General features: G+C 46.9%; 1 protein-coding gene across 1 annotated transcript; it reads left to right on the plus strand.

The window, feature by feature from the left end:
• The first annotated feature begins 1356 nt into the window (after positions 1-1356).
• On the plus strand, positions 1357-24797 carry LOC106629002 (maestro heat-like repeat-containing protein family member 1). The gene is made up of 9 exons (XM_088061408.1): positions 1357-3096; positions 4447-4561; positions 7859-8005; positions 9429-9617; positions 11995-12141; positions 14159-14293; positions 18168-18270; positions 19901-19966; positions 24529-24797. Exons 1-9 carry the CDS (start codon positions 2051-2053, stop codon positions 24612-24614), a joined length of 2034 nt encoding a protein of 677 aa, XP_087917534.1. The 5' UTR covers positions 1357-2050; the 3' UTR covers positions 24615-24797.
• The last annotated feature ends 6 nt before the right edge of the window (positions 24798-24803 follow it).

Here is a 24803-nt window from a genome sequence, read left to right on the forward strand (position 1 = left end):
CCCTGGAAAACTCCCACATTTTCCCCTCGCTTTGGATCCATCCCCAAAATTTCCCGACCATCCCCAAATCCTGGAAATTCTCCAACCGCCAAAAAAAATTCCAGCGGGAACGGGAGAAATCCCGACGGGAAAATCCCGAATCCCGGATTTCCTTCGTGTGCGGGATCCGACAGCCGGGATTTATTCCTGGCTCCTCTTCCCGGTGTTTTGACGGGATAACGGATCTTTTCCAGATGTTTCTCTGGCGGCAAAACAATCCCAGCCCCATAAATCTTTCATTCCGTGGAAAAAAAATTCTTTCCAGTAGCTCCGGAGGTTTTTTCTTTCCTTTTCCCGGTTTTTTTTTTGTGTCTGGGATGGTTTTTTTTTGTCTCGGAATTTTTTTTCTCGTTCCGGGTGAGCCGGGACGGCTCCGGGAGCGGAATTCCCTCCGGAATGGAGATGGGGGCGAGCCGGAATCTGATCCTGGAGCCGGTCCTGGAGCCAATTCCGGACCAAATCCCAATCCAATCCCGAATCCAATCCGGAATCCGGTCCTGGAGCCGGTCCTGGAGCCAATTCCGGACCCAATCTCCATCCAATCCCGAATCCAATCCGGAATCCGGTCCTGGAGCCGGTCCTGGAGCCAATTCCGGACCCAATCCCAATCCAATCCCGAATCCAATCCGGAATCTGATCCTGGAGCCGGTCCTAGAGCCAATTCTGGACCCAATCTCGATCCAATCCCGAATCCAATCCGGAATCCGGTCCTGGAGCCGGTCCTGGGGCCAATTCCGGACCCAATCCCGATCCAATCCCGAATCCAATCCGGAATCCGGTCCTGGAGCCGGTCCTGGAGCCAATTCCGGACCCAGTCCCGGATCCAGTCCCAAATCCAGTCCTGGAGCCAATTCCGGACCCAATCCCGAATCCAATCCGGAATCCGGTCCTGGAGCCGGTCCTGGAGCCAATTCTGGACCCAATCTCGATCCAATCCCGAATCCAATCCTGAATCCAGTCCTGGATCCAATTCCAGACCCAATCCTGAATCCAATCCCAAATCCAATCCCGGATCCGGTCCTGAATCCAATCCGAAATCTGGTCCTGGAGCCAATTCCGAATCCAGCCCCAGATCTAGTCCCAAATCCAGTCCTGGACCCAATCCTGGACCCAATTCCAGACCCAATCCTGGATCCGGCCCCGGATCCAATCCTGAATCCAGTCCTGGACCCAATCCTGGACCCAATTCCAGACCCAATCCTGGATCCGGTCCCGGATCCAATCCCGAATCCAGTCCTGGACCCAATCCTGGACCTAATCCCAGATCCGGTCCTGGATCCAGTCCCGGACCAAATCCTGGTTCGAATTCCAGACCCAATCCTGAATCCAATCCTGGATGCAGTCCCGGATCCTGTCCTGGAACCAATTCCGGAGCCAATCCTGGATCCAATCCTGAATCCAATCCGGAATCCGGTTATGGAGCCAATTCCGAATCCAGTCCCGGATCCAGTCCCGGATCCAGTCCCAAATCCAATCCCGAATCCAATCCTGAATCCAGTCCTGGATCCGATCCTGGAGCCAATCCTGGATCCAGTCCCAGACCAAATCCTGGATCCAATTCCGGAGCCAATCCCAAATCCGGTCCCGAATACAGTCCCAGGCCAAATCCTGGATCGAATCCCAGACCCAATCCCAGATCCAATCCCGAATCCAATCCTGATCCCAAACCCAAATCCAAGCCCAATCCTAAATCCAATTCCCAATCCAACCTCAAACCCAATCCTGAATCCCATCCCAACACCAGCCCCTATCCCAACGCCAATTCCAACCCAAATGCCAGCCCCAATCCCAAATCCCATCCCAAATCCCAGATCCAATCCCGAATCCCGATCCCATTCCCGGATTTTCCAGCTGTGCCGTGGCCACCCTTCAGGCCGCTCTGGTTCAGGCCAGGAAATCCCAAATCCAATCCCAAATCCAATCCCAAATCCCGATCCCAATCCCGAATCCAGTCCCAATCCCAAATCCAATCCCAACCCCAGATCCCATTCCCGGATTTTCCAGCTGTGCCATGAGCACCGTTCAGGCCGCTCTGGTTCGGGCCGGGAAATCCCAAATCCAATCTCAAATTCAATCCCAAATCCTGATCCCAATCCCAAATCCAATCCCAAATCCAATCCCATCCCAAATCCAATCCCACTCCCAAATCCCAAATCCAATCCCAAATCCCCAATCCCAATCCCGATCCCGATCCCATTCCCGGATTTTCCAGCTGTGCCATGAGCACCCTTCAGGCTGCTCTGGTTCTGGTCGGGAAATCCCAAATCCAATCCTAAATCTCGATCCCAATCCCAAATCCAACCCCAAATCCAATCCCAAATCCCCAACCCCCAATCCCAATCCCGATCCCATTCCCGGATTTTCCAGCTACGCCGTGAGCACCCTTCAGGCCGCTCTGGTTCCGGCTGGGAAATCCCAAATCCAATCCCAAATCCAACCCCAAATCCAATCCCAAATCCAACCCCAAATCCAATGCCAATTCCCAAATCCAATCCCAATCCCAACCCCAACCCCAAATCCAATCCCAAATCCCCAATCCCAAATCCCCAAATCCCAAATCCCAAATCCCCAATCCCAAATCCAATCCCAAATCCCCAATCCCAAATCCCCAATCCCAAACCCCGATCCCAATCCCAAATCCAATCCCAAACCCCGATCCCAATCCCAAATCCAATCCCAATCCCCGATCCCAATCCCAAATCCAATCCCAATCCCCGATCCCAATCCCAAATCCAATCCCCGATCCCCGATCCCAATCCCAAATCCAATCCCAAACCCCGATCCCAATCCCAATCCCAACCCCAACCCCAAATCCAATCCCAAATCCAATCCCAAATCCCCAATCCCAAATCCAATCCCAAACCCCGATCCCAATCCCAAATCCAATCCCAATCCCGATCCCATTCCCGGATTTTCCAGCTACGCCGTGAGCACCCTTCAGGCCGCTCTGGTCCGGGCCGGCGGCTCCGAGGTCGTGCGGGAAGTTGGGAATTCCGGAGGTTGGGAATTGATGGGAATTCCCGAGCGGCACCACGAGGGAATCGCTCTCCTGGCAGGGTACGGAATTCCGGGATTTGGGGGAGAATTCTGGGATTTTGGGGAATTCCTGAAGGAATTCTGGGATTTTGTGGATGGGATTTGGGAATTCCCAAAGGAATTCTGGGATTTTGAGGGTGGGATTTGGGAATTTCCTGAAGGAATTCTGAGATTTGGGAATTCCCAAAGGAATTCTGGGATTGTGAGGGTGGGATTTTGGGAATTCTTAAAGGAATTCCAGGATTTCTGCGATGATTTCTGGGATTCCTGGGATGATTTCAGGGATTTCTGGGATGATTTCAGGGATCATTCCAAGGCTGATTACCGGGATGATTCCCAAGATAATTTCAGGGATCATTTCCGGGATTCCCAGGATGATTCCTGGGATGATTTCTGGGATAATTCCCGGGCCGATTCCCGCCATTCCCGAGTCAATTCCCGCCATTCCCGAGCCCATTCCCACCATTCCCGGGCCAATTCCCGCCATTCCCGGGCCCATTCCCGCCATTCCCGAGCCCATTCCCACCATTCCCGAGCCCATTCCCGCCATTCCCGGGCCAATTCCCGCCATTCCTGAGCCCATTCCCGCCATTCCCGGGCTAATTCCCGCCATTCCCGGGCTAATTCCCGCCATTCCCGGATCGATTCCCGCCATGCCCGAGCCCATTCCCGCCATTCCCGGATCGATTCCCGCCATGCCCGAGCCCATTCCCGCCATTCCCGGGCTAATTCCCGCCATTCCCGGATCGATTCCCGCCATTCCCGGATCGATTCCCGCCATTCCCAAGCCCATTCCCGCCATTCCCGAGCCCATTCCCGCCATTCCCGGATCGATTCCCGCCATTCCCAAGCCCATTCCCGCCATTCCCGAGCCCATTCCCGCCATTCCCGGATCGATTCCCGCCATGCCCGAGCCCATTCCCGCCATTCCCGGATCGATTCCCGCCATTCCCGGATCGATTCCCGCCATGCCCGAGCCCATTCCCGCCATTCCCGAGCCCATTCCCGCCATTCCCGGATCGATTCCCGCCATTCCCCGGATCGATTCCCGCCATTCCCAAGCCCATTCCCGCCATTCCCGAGCCCATTCCCGCCATTCCCGATCCGATTCCCGCCATTCCCGAGTCAATTCCCGTCGTTCCCGGGCCAATTCCCGCCATTCCCGGGCTAATTCCCGCCATTCCCGGGCTAATTCCCGCCATTCCCGGATTGATTCCCGCCATTCCCAAGCCCATTCCCGCCATTCCCGAGCCCATTCCCGCCATTCCCGGATCGATTCACGCCATTCCCGGATCATTTCCCGCCATTCCCGAGCCCATTCCCGCCATTCCCGATCCGATTCCCGCCGTTCTGATCTCTGTTCCCGCCCAGGGCCATGGCTCGGCTCATGGGACCTCGTCTCCCTCCGATCGTCCGGAGCCTCATCCCGATCCTGGGAAGCGTCTTCGAGTGCCAGAGGGTGACCAGCACCGCCTTCCTGGCCGAGGTGAGCCGGAATTCCGGGAATGTTGGGATGGGCGGGAATTTGGGATCCTCCTGGGAGCTGTTCCTGAAGGGATCTGCCCGGGGATTAGTGGATCTGGCTGTGGATCCATGGATGCATCGCATGGATCCCTTCATCCATCCATGGATCCGTCCATCCATCTGTGGGATCATCCCATGGATCCGTCGTCGTTCCGTGGATTCTTCCATGGATCTGTCCGTCTTTCATCCCTCCTTCCGTGGATCTTTCCATGGATCCATCCTGTGGATCCATTCATGGATCTGTCCATCTGTCCGTGGATCCATCCCTCCCTCTCTCCATCCATTCCATGGATCCATCCCTCCATTCATCCACGGATCCATCCCATGGATCTCTGGATCCGTCATTCATCCATCCATCCGTGGATCTGTCCATGGATCCATCTGTCCATCCATGGATCCATCCTGTGGATCCATTCCTCCTTCCATGGATTCCTCCATCCATCCATGAATCCGTCCATCTTTCATCCATCCATGGATCCGGCCCATTGATCCATCTTTGGATCCATTCTTCCATGGATTCTTTCATCCATCCATGGATCCGGCCCATTGATCCATCTTTGGATCCATTCTTCCATGGATTCTTTCATCCATCCATGGATCTGTCCATGGATTCATCCCATGGATCTGTCCATTCTTCATCTGTCTATCCATGGATCCCTCCGTCATTCCATGGATCCATCCCATGGATCCATCCACGGATCCCTCCATCCATTCATGGATTCCTCTGTCTTTCCATGGATCCATTCTTCCATCCATGGATCCGTCCATGAATCCATCCCTGAATCCATGGATCCATCCTGTGGATCCACATGTCCTTCCATGGATCCATCCATGGATCCATCCATGGATCCATCCATCCGTCCATCCATGGATCTGTCCATGGATCCATTCCTCCATCCATGGATCCATCCCACGGATCCATCCATCCGTCCATCTGTCTGTCCATCCATGGATCTGTCCATGGATCCATTCCTCCATCCATGGATCCATGGATCCATCCTCTGGATCCATCTGTCTTTCCATGGATCCATCTGTCTTTCCATGGATCCATCCTTCCATCCATGGATTTATCCATCCATGGATCCATCATCCATCCATGGATTTATCCATCCATGGATCCATGGATCCATCCCATGGATCTCTCCATCCATCCATGGATCCATCCATCCTTCATCCATCCATCTATGGATCCATCCCATTTCTCCATCCATGGATCCATGGATCCATGATCCATCCATGGATCCATCTGTCCTTCCATGGATCCATCCTGTGGATCCATCCTTCCATCCATGGATCTGTCCATCCATGGATTTATCCATCCATGGATCCATGGATCCATCCACGGATCCCTCCCTCCATCCATGGATCCATGGATCCATCTGTCCTTCATCCCATGGATCCATCCCATCCCTCCATCCATGGATCCATCCCATGGATCCCTCCACAGATCCCTCCATCCATGGATCCATCTTTCCATCCATGAATCCATCCATGGATCCATCCCATCCATCCATCCATGGATCCATCTTTCCATCCATGAATCCATCCATGGATCAATCCACGGATCCCTCCCTCCATCCATGGATGCATGGATCCATCTGTCCTTCATCCCATGGATCCATCCCATCCCTCCATCCATGGATCCATCATCCGTCCATGGATCTCTCCATCCATGGATCAATCCACGGATCCCTCCCTCCATCCATGGATCCATGGATCCATCTGTCCTTCATCCCATGGATCCATCCCATCCCTCCATCCATGGATCCATCATCCGTCCATGGATCTCTCCATCCATGGATCCATCCCTCCATCCCATGGATCTCTCCATTCATCCATGGATCCATCCACGGATCCCTCCCTCCATCCATGGATCCATGGATCCATCTGTCCTTCATCCCATGGATCCATCCCATCCCTCCATCCATGGATCCATCCCATGGATCCCTCCACAGATCCCTCCATCCATGGATCCATCTTTCCATCCATGAATCCATCCATGGATCCATCCCATCCATCCATCCATGGATCCATCTTTCCATCCATGAATCCATCCATGGATCAATCCACGGATCCCTCCCTCCATCCATGGATGCATGGATCCATCTGTCCTTCATCCCATGGATCCATCCCATCCCTCCATCCATGGATCCATCATCCGTCCATGGATCTCTCCATCCATGGATCAATCCACGGATCCCTCCCTCCATCCATGGATCCATGGATCCATCTGTCCTTCATCCCATGGATCCATCCCATCCCTCCATCCATGGATCCATCATCCGTCCATGGATCTCTCCATCCATGGATCCATCCCTCCATCCCATGGATCTCTCCATTCATCCATGGATCCATCCACGGATCCATCACATCCATCCATCCATGGATCCATCCCATCCCTCCATCCATGGATCCATCCCATCCCTCCATGGCTCCATCCCATCTCTCCATCCACGGATCCATCCCATCCCTCCATCCATGGATCCATCCCATCCCTCCACGGATCCATCCCATCCCTCCATCCCACGGATCCATCCCTCCATCCATGGATCCATCCCATCCCTCCACGGATCCATCCCATCCCTCCATCCCACGGATCCATCCCTCCATCCATGGATCCATCCCATCCCTCCACGGATCCATCCCATCCCTCCATCCCACGGATCCATCCCTCCATCCATGGATCCATCCCATCCCTCCATCCCACGGATCCATCCCTCCATCCATGGATCCATCCCATCCCTCCATCCCACGGATCCATCCCATCCCTCCATCCATGGATCCATCCCATCCCTCCATCCATGGATCCATCCCATCCCTCCATGGATCCATCCCATCCCTCCATCCCACGGATCCATCCCATCCCTCCATCCCACGGATCCATCCCATCCCTCCATCCACGGATCCATCCCATCCCTCCATCCACGGATCCATCCCATCCCTCCACGGATCCATCCCATCCCTCCATCCATGGATCCATCCCATCCCTCCATCCACGGATCCCTCCCTCCATCCCAACCCCATCCCGAATTCCCGCTTTTTCCCGGATCCCTCAATTCCCGACCCTCCAACCCTTTCCATGAGGCCAAACAATTCCCACCAGCTCCTCGGGATGGAGGGAAAATCCCATTCCCAAAAACCCCCGAATTCTCCCGATCCCGTTTTTTCCCCGGGAATAATTCCCTTGGAATTCTTTGATCCCGGGGGAATTTTTTTTTCCCGGGCGTATCCCGATTTTTTTTTTTTCCCGTTTTTCCAGCTGCTGTCCCACAGGGTGGTGACCGACCTGATCCTTCTGGAGCCGATCCTGGAATCTCTGAGGCCTCTGGAAAAGGATCCCTCGGTCCTCGTGCGGATCCTGGCGCTCCGAGGCCTCGGGAACGCGGCTTCGGGATCGCCGGAAAAGGTGGGAAGGGATGCAAAAAAAAATCCCGGAAAAATCCCGGGATTTCCGTTTTTCTGGGATGTTCTTCCCGGGTTTGGGAATGGGATCGTTCCCGAAATTCCCAGCTTGGGAATTCCCCTTGGGAATTTCTCAGATTCCCGAATTTCCTTTAATGAATCCTTAATTAATTCATTCGTTGACGCCATTCCCGGTTTTTTTTTATTGGAATTTTGATGTTCCCGTTGTTTTTCCCCTGGAAAATTCCTGGGATTGGATTCTTGTTTCCAGAGGGAAAGGTTGGAATTCCCTGGAATTCAAAGTTCCAAAAATTCCCTCCTGAATTCCCAAAATTCCCAAAATTCCCTCCTGAATTCCCAAAATTCCCACCCAGAATTCCCAGAATTCCCACTCAAATTCCCAAAATTCCCACTCAAATTCCTAAAATTTCCACCCAGAATCCCCAAAATTCCCTCCTGAATCCCCAAAATCCCCAAAATTCCCTCCCGAATTCCCAAAATTCCCACCCAGAATTCCCAAAATTCCCGCTCAGAATTCCCAGAATTCTTACCCATAATTCCCAAAGTTCCCAAAATTCCCACCCAAATTGCCAAATTCCCAAAATTCCCGCTCAACATTCCCAAAATTCCCATCAAATTCCCAAAATTCCCTCATGTATCCCCAAAATCCCCAGAATTCCCTCCTGAATTCTCAAAGTCCCCCAAATTCCCACCCCGGATTCCCAAAATTCCCAAAATTCCCGCTCAGCATTCCCAAAATCCCCACCCAGAATTCCCAAACTTCCCTCCTGAACCCCCAAAATCCCCAAAATTCCCACCCAGAATTCCCAAAATTCCCTCCTGAATCCCCAAAATCCCCAAAATTCCCTCCTGAATTCTCAAAATCCCCAAAATTCCCTCCTGAATTCCCGAAATTCCCAAAATTCCCACCCAAAATCCCCAAAATTCCCTCCTGAATTCTCGAAATTCCCAAAATTCCCTCCCGAATCCCCAAAATTCCCTCCCGAATCCCCAAAATTCCCTCCTGAATTCTCGAAATTCCCAAAATTCCCTCCCAAATCACCAAAATTCCCTCCTGAATTCCCGAAATTCCCAAAATTCCCTCCCGAATTCCCAAAATTCCCACTCAGAATTCCCAAAATTCCCTCCCCCATTCTCAAAATTCCCAAAAATCCCTCCTGAATTCTCAAAATTCCCAAAATTCCCTCCCGAATTCCCAAAATTCCCTCCCGAATCCCCAAAATCCCCAAAATTCCCTCCCAAATTCCCAAAATTCCCTCCTGAATCCCCAAAATTCCCTGCCAAATCCCCAAAATTCCCTCCCGAATCCCCAAAATTCCCTCCCGAATTCCCGAATTCCCGAATTCCCGCTCAGAATTCCCGCAATCCCTTCCCCCATCCCGTTTTTTTGGGGTTTTTCCCGGCAGCTCCGTGCGCACGCTTCCCGGATTTTGGGGTCCCTGGTGGCGGGGCTGGACGACCGCGACGATCCCGACAATCTCCTGGCTCTGGAATCCATGGAAGGAATTCCCAAAATCCTGGAGCACCTGGAGGAGCGCGACGAGCGCTCGGAGCTGCTCCGCGTCGCCGTCCGCATCCGGCCCTTCTTCGACAGCGTGAGCTTTTCCCGGGAATTCCCGGGAAATCTGGGAATTTTCCCGCTGGAATTCTCCCCTATGGGATTCTCCCCTATGGGATTCTCCCCTTGGAATTTTCCCCTTGGAATTTTCCCCTTGGAATTCTCCCCTTGGAATTTTTCATTGGAATTTTCCATTGGAATTTTTCCCGTTGGAATTTTCCCATTGGAATTTTTCCCATTGGAATTTTTCCCATTGGAATTTTTCCCATTGGAATTTTCCCCTTGGAATTTTCCCATTGGGATTTTCCCACTGGAATTTTCCCCTTGGAATTTTTCCATTGAAATTTTCCCATTGGAATTTTTCCCATTGGAATTTTCCCATTGGAATTTTTCCCATTGGAATTTTTCCCACTGGAATTTTTTGTTGGAATTTTCCCCTTGGGATTTTCCCACTGGAATTTTCCCCTTGGAATTTTTCCATTGAAATTTTCCCATTGGAATTTTCCCATTGGAATTTTTCCATTGAAATTTTCCCACTGGAATTTTCCCCTTGGAATTTTCTCTCTGTTGGAATTTTCCCCTTGGAAATTTTTCCCCTTGGAAATTTTTCCCATTGGAATTTTCCCATTTTAATTTTCCCACTGGAATTTTTTTGTTGGAATTTTTTTCCCCTTGGGATTTTCCCATTGGAATTTTCCCACTGGAATTTTTCCCTTGGAATTTTCCCACTGGAATTCTCCCCTTGGAATTTTCCATTCGAATTTTCCCACTGGAATTTTCCCCGTTGGAATTTTCCCATTGAAATTTTCCCATTGGAAATTTTTCCCCTTGGAATTTTTCCATTGAAATTTTCCCATTGGAATTTTTCCCATTGGAATTTTCCCATTGGAATTTTTTGTTGGAATTTTCCCCTTGGGATTTTCCCATTGGAATTTTCCCTGTTGGAATTTTCCCATTGGAATTTTTCCCATTGGAATTTTTTTCCCCTTGGAATTTTCCCACTGGGATTTTCTCTGTTGGAATTTTCCCACTGGAATTTTCCCTGTTGGAATTTTCCATTGGGATTTTCCCACTGGAATTTTCCCCTTGGAATTTTCCCATTGGAATTTTCCCATTGGAATTTTCCCCTTGGAATTTTCCATTGTAATTTTTCCCATTGAAATTTTCCCATTGAAATTTTCCCATTGAAATTTTCCCCTTGGAATTTTTCCCATTGGAATTTTCCCACTGGAATTTTCCCCTTGGAATTTTCCATTGGAATTTTTCCCATTGGAATTTTTCCCATTGGAATTTTCCCACTGGAATTGTGGGATTTGGGATCACAGGAGGGGATTTGGGAACAGATTTGAGATCAGGGAATGGGATTTGGGACCAGATTTGGGATTTGGGATCAAGGAATGGGATTTGGGATCAGGGGAGGAGTTTTGGGATCGGATTTGGGATTTGGGATCGGATTTGGGATTTGGGATCAGGTTTGGGAACACGGAATGGGATTTGGGATCACAAGAGGGGATTTGGGATCACACTTGGGATCAGATTTGGAATTTGGGATCAGGGGATGGAATTTGGGATCAGATTTGGATTTTGTGACGGGATTCGGGATCAGATTTGGGATCAGATTCAGAATTTGGGATCAGATTTGGGATTTGTGAGGGGATTCGGGATCAGATTTGGGATCAGAGGAGGGAATTTGGGATCAGATTTGGGATTTGTGAGGGGATTTGGGATCAGATTTGGGATCAGAGGAGGGAATTTGGGATCAGATTTGGGATTTGTGACGGGATTCGGGATCAGATTTGGGATCAGATTCAGAATTTGGGATCAGATTTGGGATTTGGGATCAGGGGATGGAATTTGGGATCAGATTTGGATTTTGTGACGGGATTCGGGATCAGATTTGGGATCAGATTCAGAATTTGGGATCAGATTTGGGATCTGTGACGGGATTTGGGATCAGATTTGGGATCAGATTCAGAATTTGGGATCAGATTTGGGATCTGTGACGGGATTTGGGATCAGATTTGGGATCAGATTCAGAATTTGGGATCAGATTTGGGATTTGTGAGAGGATTTGGGATCAGATTTGGGATCAGATTCAGAATTTGGGATCAGATTTGGGATTTGTGACGGGATTCGGGATCAGATTTGGGATCAGAGGAGGGAATTTGGGATCAGATTTGGGATTTGTGAGGGGATTTGGGATCGGATTTGGGATCAGAGGAGGGAATTTGGGATCGGGAAATGGGGATTTGGGATCAGGGAATGGAATTTGGGATTAGAGGATGGAATCTGGGATCACAGGAGGGGATTTGGGATCAGATTTGGGATCTGTGACGGGATTTGGGATCAGATTTGGGAATTCCCGCCTCCCAAATCCCGGGATTTTCCCGTTTTTCCCGTTTTTCCGGCTCCAGGAGCGGCGGGAGCTGCGGCGCTGCTCCATCCTCCTCTTCGGGAACCTCTCCCGCTCCTCCCATTCCCAACTTTTCCGGGATCAGATCCTCAACAGCCTCGTCCCGCTCCTGCTGCACCTGCAGGACCCCCAGCCCGACGTCGTCAAGGTGGGAAAATCCCGGAATTCCAGGGAAAATCATGGAATTCCCACCCAAAATCCCGGAATTCCCACCCAAAATCACGGAATTCCCACCCAAAATCCCGGAATTCCCACCCAAAATCCCAGAATTCCCACCCAAAATCCCGGAATTCCCACCCAAAATCCCGGAATTCCCACCCAAAATCACGGAATTCCCACCCAAAATCCCGGAATTCCCACCCAAAATCCCGGAATTCCCACCCAAAATCCCAAAATTCCCACCCAAAATCCCAAAATTCCCAGAATTCCCGACCCAAAATCCTGAAATTCCCCACCCAAAATCCCGAAATTCCCACCCAAAATCCCGGAATTCCCACCCAAAATCCCAAAATTCCCACCCAAAATCCCAAAATTCCCACCCAAAATCCTGAAATTCCCACCCAAAATCCCGGAATTCCCACCCAAAATCCCAGAATTCCCACCCAAAATCCCGGAATTCCCACCCAAAATCCCAAAATTCCCACCCAAAATCCCAAAATTCCCACTCAAAATCCCAAAATTCCCACCCAAAATCCCAAAATTCCCACCCAAAATCCCGGAATTCCCACCCAAAATCCCAAAATTCCCACCCAAAATCCCAAAATTCCCACCCAAGATCCTGGAATTCCCACCCAAAATCCTGAAATTCCCACCCAAGATCCTGGAATTCCCACCCAAAATCCCAAAATTCCCACCCAAAATCCCGGAATTCCCACCCAAAATCCCGGAATTCCCACCCAAAATCCCGGAGTTCCCACCCAAAATCCCAAAATTCCCACCCAAACTCCTGGAGTGCCCAACCAAAATCCCGGAATTCCCACCCAAAATCCCGGAATTCCCACCCAAGATCCCAAAATTCCCACCCAAAATCCCGGGATTCCCACCCAAAATCCCAAAAATCCCACCCAAAATCCCAAAATTCCCACCCAAGATCCTGGAATTCCCACCCAAAATCCCAAAATTCCCGGAATTCCCGACCCAAAATCCTGAAATTCCCCACCCAAAATCCCGAAATTCCCACCCAAAATCCTGAAATTCCTGGAATTCCTGACCCAAAATCCTGAAATTCCTGGAATTCCCGACCCCAAATCCCAGAATTCCCACCCACAATCCCAAAATTCCTGGAATTCCTGACCCCAAATCCCGGAATTTTTGACCCCAAATCCTGAAATTCCTGGGATTCCCAACCCCAAATCCCAAAATTCCAACCTCAAATCCCAGAATTGCCATTCCCAGGATTCCCAGAATTCCCAGGATTCCCAGAATTCCCAGAATTCCAAAATTCCCGAGTTGTTTTTTTTTTAAATACCCCGTTTTTCCTAGGAAAATTCCCAGAATTCCCAAGGAATTCCCATTTTTTTTAGTAAAATTCCTCATTTTTCCTGGGAAAATTCCCAGAATTCTGGGATTTTTTGAAAAAAATCCCCATTTTTTCCAGGAAAATTTCCAGGATTCTCAAAGAATTCCCATTTTTTTGGTAAAATTCCCCATTTTTCCCAGGAAAATTCCCAGGATTTTTTGTAAAATTCCCTGTTTTCCCAGGAAAATTCCCAGAATTCCTGAGGAATTCCCATTTTTTTTTAGTAAAATTCCTCATTTTTCCTGGGAAAATTCTCAGAATTCCCAGTTTTTTTGTAAAATTCCCCATTTTTCCCAGGAAAATTCCCAGAATTCCCAAAGAATTCCCTTTTTTAAAAAAAATTCCCCATTTTTCCCTGGAAAATTCCCAGAATTCCATGGTTTTTTTTGTAAAATTCCCTATTTTCCCCAAAAAATTCCCCGTTTCCCCAGAAAATTCCTCGCTTTTCCCAGGAAATTCCCAAAATTCCCAGAATTCCCTTTTTTTTTGGTAAAATTCCCTATTTTTCCCAGAAAATTCCCCGTTTTTCCCAGGAAAATCCCCAGAATTCCCATTTTTTTTTTAAAAAAAAATCCCTATTTTTCTCAGGAAATCCCCAGAATTCCCAGAATTCCCGAAGAATTCCCGGTTTTTTTTGCCCTCCCAGGCGTCCAAGCTGGCTCTGAGGTCGTGCGCGCCGGGATTGGGATCCGAGGAGCTCCGGGAAATGTTCGGGAATTTCCTGCGGGAAGAGCGGGGGCTGCACTACGGAGAGTTCATCAACCACGCCTCCAAATTCCTGGTGGGAATTCCCGGAATTCCGGGAAACTCGGGATGTCGGGATGTCGGGAATTCGGGAATTCGGGAAGTTGGGATGTCGGGATGTTGGGAATTTGGGATTGGGAATTTGGGATGTTGGGATCTTTGGGATATTTGGGATATCGGGAATTCGGGATGTCGGGAATTCGGGATGTCAGGATCTTTGGGATATCGGGAATTCGGGATGTCGGGATCTTTGGGATATCGGGAATTCAGGGATTCGGGATGTTTGGGATGTTGGGATATTTGGGATACTGGGAATTCAAGGATTTGGGATATTTGGGATACTGGGAATTCAGGGATTTGGGAATTTGGGAATTCGGGATGTTGGGAATTCAGGAATTTGGGAATTTGGGATATTGGGAATTTGGGATTTTGGGATATTTGGGAATTCAGGATTTTGGGAATTTGGGAATTCGGGATTTTGGGAATTCAGGAATTTGGGATATTTGGGATGTTGGGAATTCAGGGATTTGGGAATGTTGGGAATTTGGGATATTTGGGAAGAGCGGGGGCTGCACTACGGAGAGTTCATCAACCACGCCTCCAAATTCCTGGTGGGAATTCCCGGAATTCCGGGAAACTCGGGATGTCGGGAAACTCGGGAATTCGGGAATTCGGGATCTTTGGGATATTGGGAATTCAGGGATTCGGGATGTTTGGGAATTCGGGATTTTGGGAATTTGGGAATTTGGGATATTGGGAATTCAGGGATTTGGGAATTTGGGATATTGGGATATTTGGGAATTCAGGATTTTGGGAATTTGGGAATTTGGGATATTGGGAATTCAGGGATTTGGGAATTTGGGATATTGGGATATTGGGAATTCAGGGATTTGGGAATTTGGGATATTGGGATATTTGGGAATTCAGGATTTTGGGAATTTGGGAATTTGGGATGTTGGGAATTCAGGAATTTGGGAATTTGGGATATTTGGGATGTTGGGAATTCAGGGATTTGGGAATTTGGGATATTGGGAATTCAGGGATTCGGGATATTTGGGATATTTGGGAATTTGGGATCTTTGGGATTTGGGAATTTGGGATATTGGGAATTCAGGAATTTGGGAATTTGGGATATCGGAAATTCAGGAATTCAGGAATTTGGGATATTTGGGAATTTGGGATATTTGGGAAGAGCGGGGGCTGCACTACGGAGAGTTCATCAACCACGCCTCCAAATTCCTGGTGGGAATTCCCGGAATTCCGGGAAACTCGGGATGTCGGGATGTCGGGAATTCGGGATGTCGGGAAGTTGGGATGTCGGGATGTTGGGAATTTGGGATTGGGAATTTGGGATGTTGGGATCTTTGGGATATTTGGGATATCGGGAATTCGGGATGTCGGGAATTCGGGATGTCGGGATCTTTGGGATATTGGGAATTCGGGATGTCGGGATCTTTGGGATATTGGGAATTCAGGGATTCGGGATGTTTGGCATATTTGGGATTTGGGAATTTGGGAATTCAGGGATTTGGGATATTTGGGATATTTGGGATATCGGGAATTCGGGATGTCGGGAATTCGGGAATTCGGGATCTTTGGGATATCGGGAATTCAGGGATTCGGGAATTTGGGATATTGGGAATTTGGCATGTTGGGAATTCAGGGATTTGGGAATTTGGGATATTTGGGAATTTGGGATATTTGGGATTTGGGAATTTGGGAATTCAGGGATTTGGGAATTTGGGATATTGGGAATTCAGGGATTTGGGAATTTGGGAATTTGGGATATTGGGAATTCAGGAATTTGGGATATTTGGGATTTTGGGATATTTGGGAATTCAGGATGTTGGGAATTTGGGAATTTGGGATGTTGGGAATTCAGGAATTTGGGATATTTGGGATATTGGGATATTTGGGAAGAGCGGGGGCTGCACTACGGAGAGTTCATCAACCACGCCTCCAAATTCCTGGTGGGAATTCCCGGAATTCCGGGAAACTCGGGATGTCGGGATGTCGGGAATTCGGGATGTCGGGAAGTTGGGATGTCGGGATGTTGGGAATTTGGGATTGGGAATTTGGGATGTTGGGATCTTTGGGATATTTGGGATATCGGGAATTCGGGATGTCGGGAATTCGGGATGTCGGGATCTTTGGGATATTGGGAATTCAGGGATTCGGGATGTTTGGCATATTTGGGATTTGGGAATTTGGGAATTCAGGGATTTGGGAATTTGGGAATTTGGGATATTGGGAATTCAGGGATTTGGGAATTTGGGAATTTGGGATGTTGGGAATTCAGGGATTTGGGAATTTGGGAATTTGGGATGTTGGGAATTCAGGGATTTGGGAATTTGGGAATTTGGGATGTTGGGAATTCAGGGATTCGGGATATTTGGGATTTGGGATGTTGGGAATTCAGGGATTTGGGATATTGGGATATTTGGGATGTTGGGAATTTGGGAATTTGGGATATTTGGGAATTTGGGATTTTGGGAATTTGGGAATTTGGGATATTGGGAATTCAGGGATTTGGGATATCTGGGATGTTGGGATATTTGGGAAGAGCGGGGGCTGCACTACGGAGAGTTCATCAACCACGCCTCCAAATTCCTGGTGGGAATTCCCGGAATTCCGGGAAACTCGGGGAATTCGGGATGTCGGGAATTCGGGATCTTTGGAATGTTGGGACATTTGGGATATTTGGGATATCGGGAATTCAGGGATTTGGGATATTGGGAATTTGGGATATTTGGGATATTGGGAAATTCAGGGATTTGGGATATTTGGGATATTTGTGATATCGGAAATTCAGGAATTCAGGAATTTGGGAATTTGGGATATTTGGGATATTTGGGAATTTGGGATATTGGGAATTTGGGAATTTGGGATATTTGGGAATTTGGGATATTGGGATTTTGGGATATTGGGAATTAGGGACATTGGGAATTTGGGATATTTGGGATTGGGATATTTGGGATATTTGGGATATTGGGAATTTGGGATATTTGGGATATTTGGAATATTTGGGATATTTGGAATATTGGGATATTGGGAATTTGGATATTTGGGAATTTGGGATCTTGGGATGTTGGGATTTGGGAATTTGGGAGTTTGAGATGTTGGGAATTTGAGATATCGGGAATTTGGGATTTCAGGAGTTTGGGATATCGGGAATTTGGAATATCGGGAATTTGGGATATCGGGAATTTGGGATATCGGGAATTTGGGATATCGGGAATTTGGGATATCAGGAGTTTGGGATATCGGGAATTTGGGATATCGGGAATTTGGGATATCGGGAATTTGGGATATCGGGAATTTGGGATATCGGGAATTTGGGATATCGGGGAATTTGAGATATCAGGAGTTTGGGATATCAGGAGTTTGGGATATCGGGAGTTTGGGATATCGGGAATTTGGGATATCGGGAATTTGGGATGTGGGGACACCGCGGGGATGTGGGAAAGCCCCAAATCTCCATTATCCCGAATATCCCAAACATTCCCAACATTCCCAACATTCCCAAACATTCCCACACATCCCAAGAATCCCCAAACATTCCCAAATATCCCCCAACATTCCCAAATATCCCCCAACCATTCCCAAACATTCCCAAATATTCCCCCAATATCCCAAATATTCCCGATATCCCCATCCCTCAATATCCCAAATCCCTCAACATTCCCAAAAATCCCCAGCATTCCCAAACATTCCCAAAAAATCCCCCAAACATTCCCAACATTCCCAAAAAACTCCCAACATTCCCAAATATCCCCCCATATCTGAAATAACGTCTCCAACATCCCCATTATCCCAAGTATCTCAATCCCCCAACATTCCCAAACATTCCCAAATATTCCCAAACATTCCCGGAATTCCTGGAATTCCCGGAATTCCCGATTTTCCGGCAGATCCGCTCGCAGCCGTCGCTGTTGCTCCGTCTCGTCTCCACCAACCTCCTCTACTTCCGGAGCCCCTGGCGGGAGCTGCGGGCGGCGGCGGCCATGTTCATCGGTACCGGAATTCCCGGAATTCCCACGGAATTCCGGGGGGGATTGAATGGGAATTTTAATGGGAATTTTGGGGGATTTTTTGGGGATTTTTTGGGGATTTTTTGGGGGATTTTTTTGGGATTTTTTGAATTTTTTGGGGAATTTTTTGGGGAATTTTTTGGGGATTTTTGGGGATTTTTTTGGGAATTTTTTGGGATTTTTTGGAAGTTTTTGGAAATTTTTATGGGATTTTTTGGGGGATTTTTTGGGGATTTTTTGGGGATTTTTGGGGATTTTTGGGGGAATTCTTTGGGATTTTTTTGGGGATTTTTGGGGGATTTTTGGGGGGAATTTTATTGGGATTTATTTGGGGATTTTTTTGGGATTTTGGGGGGAATTCTTTGGGATTTTTTGGAGATTTTGGGGGGGAGTTTTTGGGGGGATTTTAGGGATTTTTTGGGGGATTTTTTTGGGGAATTTTTTGGGAAATTTTTTTTGATTTTGGGGGATTTTTGGGGGGAATTTTATTGGGATTTATTTGGGGATTTTTTTGGGATTTTGGGGGGAATTTTTGGGATTTTTTTGGGATTTGGGGGGGGAGTTTTTTGGGGGATTTTTAGGGATTTTTTGGGGGATTTTTTTTGGGGAATTTTTTGGGAAATTTTTTTTGATTTTGGGGGAAATTTTGGGGGATTTTTTGGAGGAATTTCCGGGATTTTTTTGGAATTTTTGGGGAATTTTTGGAAATTTTTTTTGGAAAGTTTAATGGGATTTTTTGGGGGATTTTTGGGGATTTTTGGGGGATTTTTTGGGGGATTTTTGGGGAATTTTGGGGGGATTTTTTGGGATTTTTTTGATTTTTGGGGGTGTTTTTGGGGTTTTTTGGGGGGAATTCTTTGGGATTTTGGGGGGGAATTTTGGGGGGATTTTTAGGGAATTTTTTTGGGATTTTTTGGGAGATTTTTTGGGGATTTTTTGGGGGTTTTTAGGGGATTTTTGGGATTATTTTAAGGGAATTTTTGGGGGGTTTTGGGGGGTTTTTTAGAGGATTTTGGCAGAATTTTTGGGATTTTTGTGGGATTTTTTGGAAATTTTGGGGATTTTTGGGGGGTTTTTTTTTGTGATTTTGGGGTAATTCTTTGGGATTTTGGGGGGGATTTTGGGGGGATTTTTTTGGGAATTTTTTGGGGAATTTTGGGTTACTTTAAGGGAATTTTTGGGGGGGATTTTTGGGAATTATTTGGGGAATTTTGGGGGCTTTTTTGGGAATTTTCGGAGGGCTGGGGGATTTTTTGGGGATTTTAAGGGAATTTTTTAGGGATTTTTTTTGATTTTTGGGGATTTTTGGGGGGGATTTTTTGGGGAGTTTTTAAGGAATTTTTAGGGTGTTTTTTGGGGCGTTTTTACGGAAATTTGGGGGGATTTTTTGGGAATTTTGGGGGGATTTTGGGAGGATTTTAAGGGAATTTTTTTGTATCGTAGTGGAATTTTTATGGAATTTTTTGGGAATTTTAGTGAATTTTTATTGAATTCTTCGGGAATTCTTTGGGAATTTTTGGGATAATTCAGGTCGGGATCCGGGCTGGGTTTGGGGTGAATTTTGGGAATTTTTTTGGGAATATTCCGGATCCTGATCCCGGAATTCCCGGCAGGATTCCTGGTGCTCCACGTGGACGAGGAGCAGGGGCAGCAGCTGGACCTGGACGAGCTCATCTCCGGTGAGTGGGAATTCCCAAAAATTCCCAAAAAATTCCCAAAAAATCCCCCAAAATTTCCCCCCAAAATTTCCAAAAATTCCTGAGAATTCCCCCAAAATTCAAAAAAATTCCCCCAAAATTTCCCAGAAATTCCCCAAAAATTTCCCCCAAATATTCCCCCCAAAATTCCAAAAAATCCCCAAAAATTCCCCCCAAAATTCCAAAAATTCCAGAAAAATTCCCCCCAAAATTCCCCCCAAAATTCCTAAAAAATTCCCCAAAAATTCCCCCAAAAATTCTAAAAAAATCCCAAAAAATTCCCCCCAAAATTCCCCCCAAAATTCAAAAAAATCCCCAAAAATTCCCCCCAAAATTCCCAACAATTACAACCCCCCCAAAAATCCCCAAAATTACGGAAAATTCCCGAAAAAATTCCCCCCAAAATTCCCAAGAATTACCCCCCGAAAAATCCCCAAAATTACGGAAAATTCCCAAAAAATTCCCAAAAAAATCCCCAAAAATTCCCCCAAATTAAAAAAAAAAAAACCCTTAAAATCTCCCCAAAAATGCCCTAAAAATCCCCATTAAAATTTCCTAAAAATAAAAAAAAAATCCCCAAAATCTCCCAGAAAATTCCCAAATTCCCGAGGTTTGGAGGGACTTTTTTGGGATCTGAAGTGCGATTCTGGGGGAAAATCCCACATTTTTAGGGGATAATTTCCATTTTTAGGGGAAAAATTTTCAATTTTAGGGGAAAAAAATCCCATTTTTAGAGAAAAAAAATCCCCATTTTTAAGGAAAAGCCCTTATTTTTAGGGAAAAAACACACTTTTTTAGGGAAAAGCCACATTTTTTAGGGAAAAACACCCATTTTTATGGAAAAACCCCACATTTTTATGGTAAAAAACCCCATTTTTGGAGGAAAAATCCCTTTTTTATGGAAAAAAAAACATTTTTATGGACAACCCTCTCATTTTTTTGGGAAAAATCCCATTTTAAGGAAAAAAAAAATTAGGGAAAAATCCCATTTTTAGGGAAAAAAATCCTTTTTTAAGGAAAAATCCCATTTTAATGAAAAAAATCCTGATTTTTATGGAAAAAAAACCCTTTATTTATGGAAAGAACCCCCATTTTTATGGAAAATCGCCATTTTTAGGGATAAAAGCCCGTTTTTAAGGAAAACCCCCATTTTTAGGGAAAATATTCCCATTTTTTTAGGGAAAACAACCCAATTTTTAGGGAAAATAATCCCATTTTTAGGGAAATCTCCCCCCATTTTAAGGGAAAAATCCCATTTTTTGGGAAAAAAAAACATTTTTAGGGAAAAAAATCCCATTTTTAAGGATAAAACCCCATTTTTAGGGAAAAAATCTTGTTTTTAAGGAAAAAAACCATTTCTTAGGGAAAAAAATCCCATTTTTATGGAAACCCCCCCATTTTTAAGGAAAAAATCTCCTTTTTTTAGGGAAAACAAGCCCATTTTTAAGGAAAAACCCCATTTTTTATGGAAAAAAACACTTTTTTAAGGAAAAAAACACCCCATTTTTAAGGAAAAAATCCCCTTTTTAGGGAAAAACCCCATTTTTAGGGAAAAAAAGCCCATTTTTAAGGAAAAAACCCATTTTTATTGAAACCCCCCTATTTTTTAAGGAAAAAAAACCCCCATTTTTAAGGAAAAAACCTTTTTTTTACTGAAAAAAAATCCCTTTTTAAGGAAAAAATCCCATTTTTAAGGCAAAACCCCCCATTTTTAAGGAAAAAATTCCCCTTTTTTAGGTAAAAAATCCCATTTTTAGGGAAAAAGGCCATTTTTAAGGAAAAAAATCCCATTTTTAGGGAAAAATACCCCATTTTTTAGGGGAAAAATCCCCTTTTTTTAGGGGAAAAAAATCCCATTTTAAGGAAAAAAATCCCATTTTTAGGGAAAAAACCCCATTTTTAAGGAAAAAAATCCCATTTTTAAGGAAAAAAAACCTTTTTTAAAGAAAAGAACCCCGTTTTGGGGGGGAAAAAAACTTTTTTTTAAGGAAAAACTCCATTTTTATGGAAAAAAAATCCCATTTTTAAGGAAAAAAAACCCTTTTTTTAGGGAAAAAAATCCCATTTTTAGGGAAATCCCCCATTTTTATTGAAACCCCCCCATTTTTAGGGAAAAAAAGCCCATTTTTAAGGAAAAACCCCATTTTTGGGGAAAAAAAATCCCATTTTTAAGGAAAAAAAAGAACAATTTTTACGGAAAAGAATGACTTTTTTAAGGAAAAATTCCCTTTTTTGGGGGGGGGAAAATCCCATTTTTAAGGGGGAAAAAACCCTTTTTAAGGAAAACTCCATTTTTAAGGAAAAAACCCCGTTTTTAAGGAAAAAAAAAAATCTCTTTTTTGGGATAAAAAAATTCCCTTTTTCCGGCTGTTCCCTCCGGAGCCTCCCGGGAAGGGCCCTCTTGGATCCCTCGCCCTGGGATGAAGTCACTTTCCTGGATTTCAGGAATTTTTTCCTTCCCTTTTTTTTTTTTCCCCCCCTCTCTCTCCGTTGACCTCATCCCGTGGATTCCAGCCCGGAAAATTCCAGACCTTTCCAAGAAAAAAATCTCTAAAAAAGGGCAAAAAAAAAAATTCCTTTTTTTCCATCCAATAAAAACCCCCAAAAATTCCAACTGAAACGGGGGCGGATTCGGAATCCGCTGGGAATTCCCGGAATTTTTTTGGGGATCCCATCCTCTCGGGAAATGAGGGAAAATCCCCAGGAATGTGGGATAAACACAGGGAAAAAAAACCTTGGATGAAATCCCGGGAGCTGCTCCAGGGTTTTTTGGGAATGTGAAGGAGGGGGATGGGAAAAATCCCTCGGGATTCGCTCCCGATCCGAGCCCAAATTCCCGGGATCAAAGCGGCTCCGGGTTTTCATTTTGGGCTTTTTTGGGATTATCCCAAATTTTTATTTTTTTTGGGGATTATCCCAAACTTTTTCTCGGAGTTTTTTTTGGGATCGTCCGGAGCCGTTTCCTTTTTTTTGGGATCATCCCAAACCTTTGGTTTCGATTTTTTGGGATCATCCTGAGCCTTTTATTTTAATTTTTTGGGATCATCCTGAGTTTTTCCTTTAAATTTTTTGGGATTGTCCTGAGCTTTTCCTTTTTCTTCTTTTTTTTGGGATCATCCTGAGCCTTTTATTTTAATTTTAGGTTTTTTTGGGATCATCCCAAACCTTTAATTTCAATTTTTTTGGGATCATCCTGAGCTTTTCCTTTTATTTTTTTGAGATCATCCCAATCTCGATCCTGTTCCTGATCCTGATCCTGATCCCGATCCTGATCCTGATCCTGGTCCCAATCTCAATCCCAATCCCAATCCCAATCCCAATCCCAATCCCAATCCCAGTGCTGATCCTGGTCCTTATCTGGATCCTGATCCCGATCCTGGTCCAGGTCCAGATCCCAATCCCAATCCCAATCCTGATCCCGATCCTGATTCCGGTCCTTATCTGGATCCTGATCCTGGTCCTCATCCCAATCCCGATCCTGATCCTGATCCTGATTCCGATCCCAATCCCAACCCTGATCCCGATCCCAATCCCGATCCCAATCTTGATCCCGATCCCAATCCCGGTCCTGGTCCCGATCCTGATCCCGATCCCTTCTCTGCCGTTCCAGCCCTGAAGTTGCTCCTGAAGGATCCTGATCCCAATCCTGATCCCAATCCCGACCCTGATCCTGATCCCGACCCTGATCCTGATCCCAATCCTGATCCCAATCCCCACCCTGATCCTGATCCCAATCCTGATCCCAATCCTGACCCTGATCCTGATCCCGACCCTGATCCTGATCCCAATCCTGATCCCAATCCTGACCCTGATCCTGATCCCAATCCTGATCCCAATCCTGACCCTGATCCTGATCCCGACCCTGATCCTGATCCCAATCCTGATCCCAATCCCGACCCTGATCCTGATCCCGACCCTGATCCTGATCCCAATCCTGATCCCAATCCTGACCCTAATCCCAATCCCGACCCTGATCCTGATCCTGATCCTGATCCCAATCCTGACCCTAATCCCAATCCCGACCCTGATCCTGATCCTGATCCTGATCCCAATCCTGACCCTGATCCTGATCCCGATCCTGATCCCAATCCTGACCCTGATCCTGATCCCGATCCTGATCCCAATCCCGACCCTGATCCTGATCCCAATCCTGATCCCAATCCTGACCCTGATCCTGATCCGACCCTGATCCTGATCCCAATCCTGATCCCAATCCCGACCCTGATCCCGATCCTGACCCTGATCCCGATCCCGACCCTGATCCTGATCCCGACCCTGATCCTGATCCCGACCCTGATCCTGATCCGACCCTGATCCTGATCCCAATCCTGATCCCAATCCTGACCCTAATCCCAATCCCGACTCTGATCCCGATCCCGACCCTGATCCTGATCCCGACCCTGATCCTGACCCAAATCCCGATCCCAATCCTGATCCCAATCCCGACCCTGATCCCGACCCTGATCCTGATCCCGACCCTGATCCTGATCCCGACCCTGATCCTGATCCCAATCCTGATCCCGATCCCTGCTCTGCCGTTCCAGCCCTGAAGCTGCTCCTGAAGGATCCCGACCCCTCCGTGCGGATCAAGGTGGCCGAAACCCTGGGACGCCTCGTCCGGCTCCTCTGAATCCCGGAATTCCCAAAATTTCCAGGAATTCCTGACCCTGGGACGCCTCGTCCGGCTCCTCTGAATCCCGGAATTCCCAAAATTCCTTGGAATTTCCATCTCTGAAACCCTGGGACGCCTCGTCCGGCTCCTCTGAATCCCCAAATTCCCAAAATTCCTTGGAATTTCCATCTCTGAAACCCTGGGACG

The sequence above is a fragment of the Pseudopodoces humilis genome, chromosome 1 (genome assembly GCF_049639895.1).
Source record: "Pseudopodoces humilis isolate 2021_Gansu_Grassland_sample_001 chromosome 1, ASM4963989v1, whole genome shotgun sequence".
Lineage (NCBI taxonomy): Eukaryota > Metazoa > Chordata > Aves > Passeriformes > Paridae > Pseudopodoces > Pseudopodoces humilis.

Coding starts and splice junctions, on each gene's coding strand:
- LOC106629002 (XM_088061408.1), top strand. CDS start 2,051: ATGAGCACCGTTCAGGCCGCTCTGGTTCGGGCCGGGAAATCCCAAATC. Junction 4,562..7,858: donor GCACCGCCTTCCTGGCCGAG/GTGAGCCGGAAT, acceptor CCGTTTTTCCAG/CTGCTGTCCCACAGGGTGGT. Junction 8,006..9,428: donor CTTCGGGATCGCCGGAAAAG/GTGGGAAGGGAT, acceptor TTTTCCCGGCAG/CTCCGTGCGCACGCTTCCCG.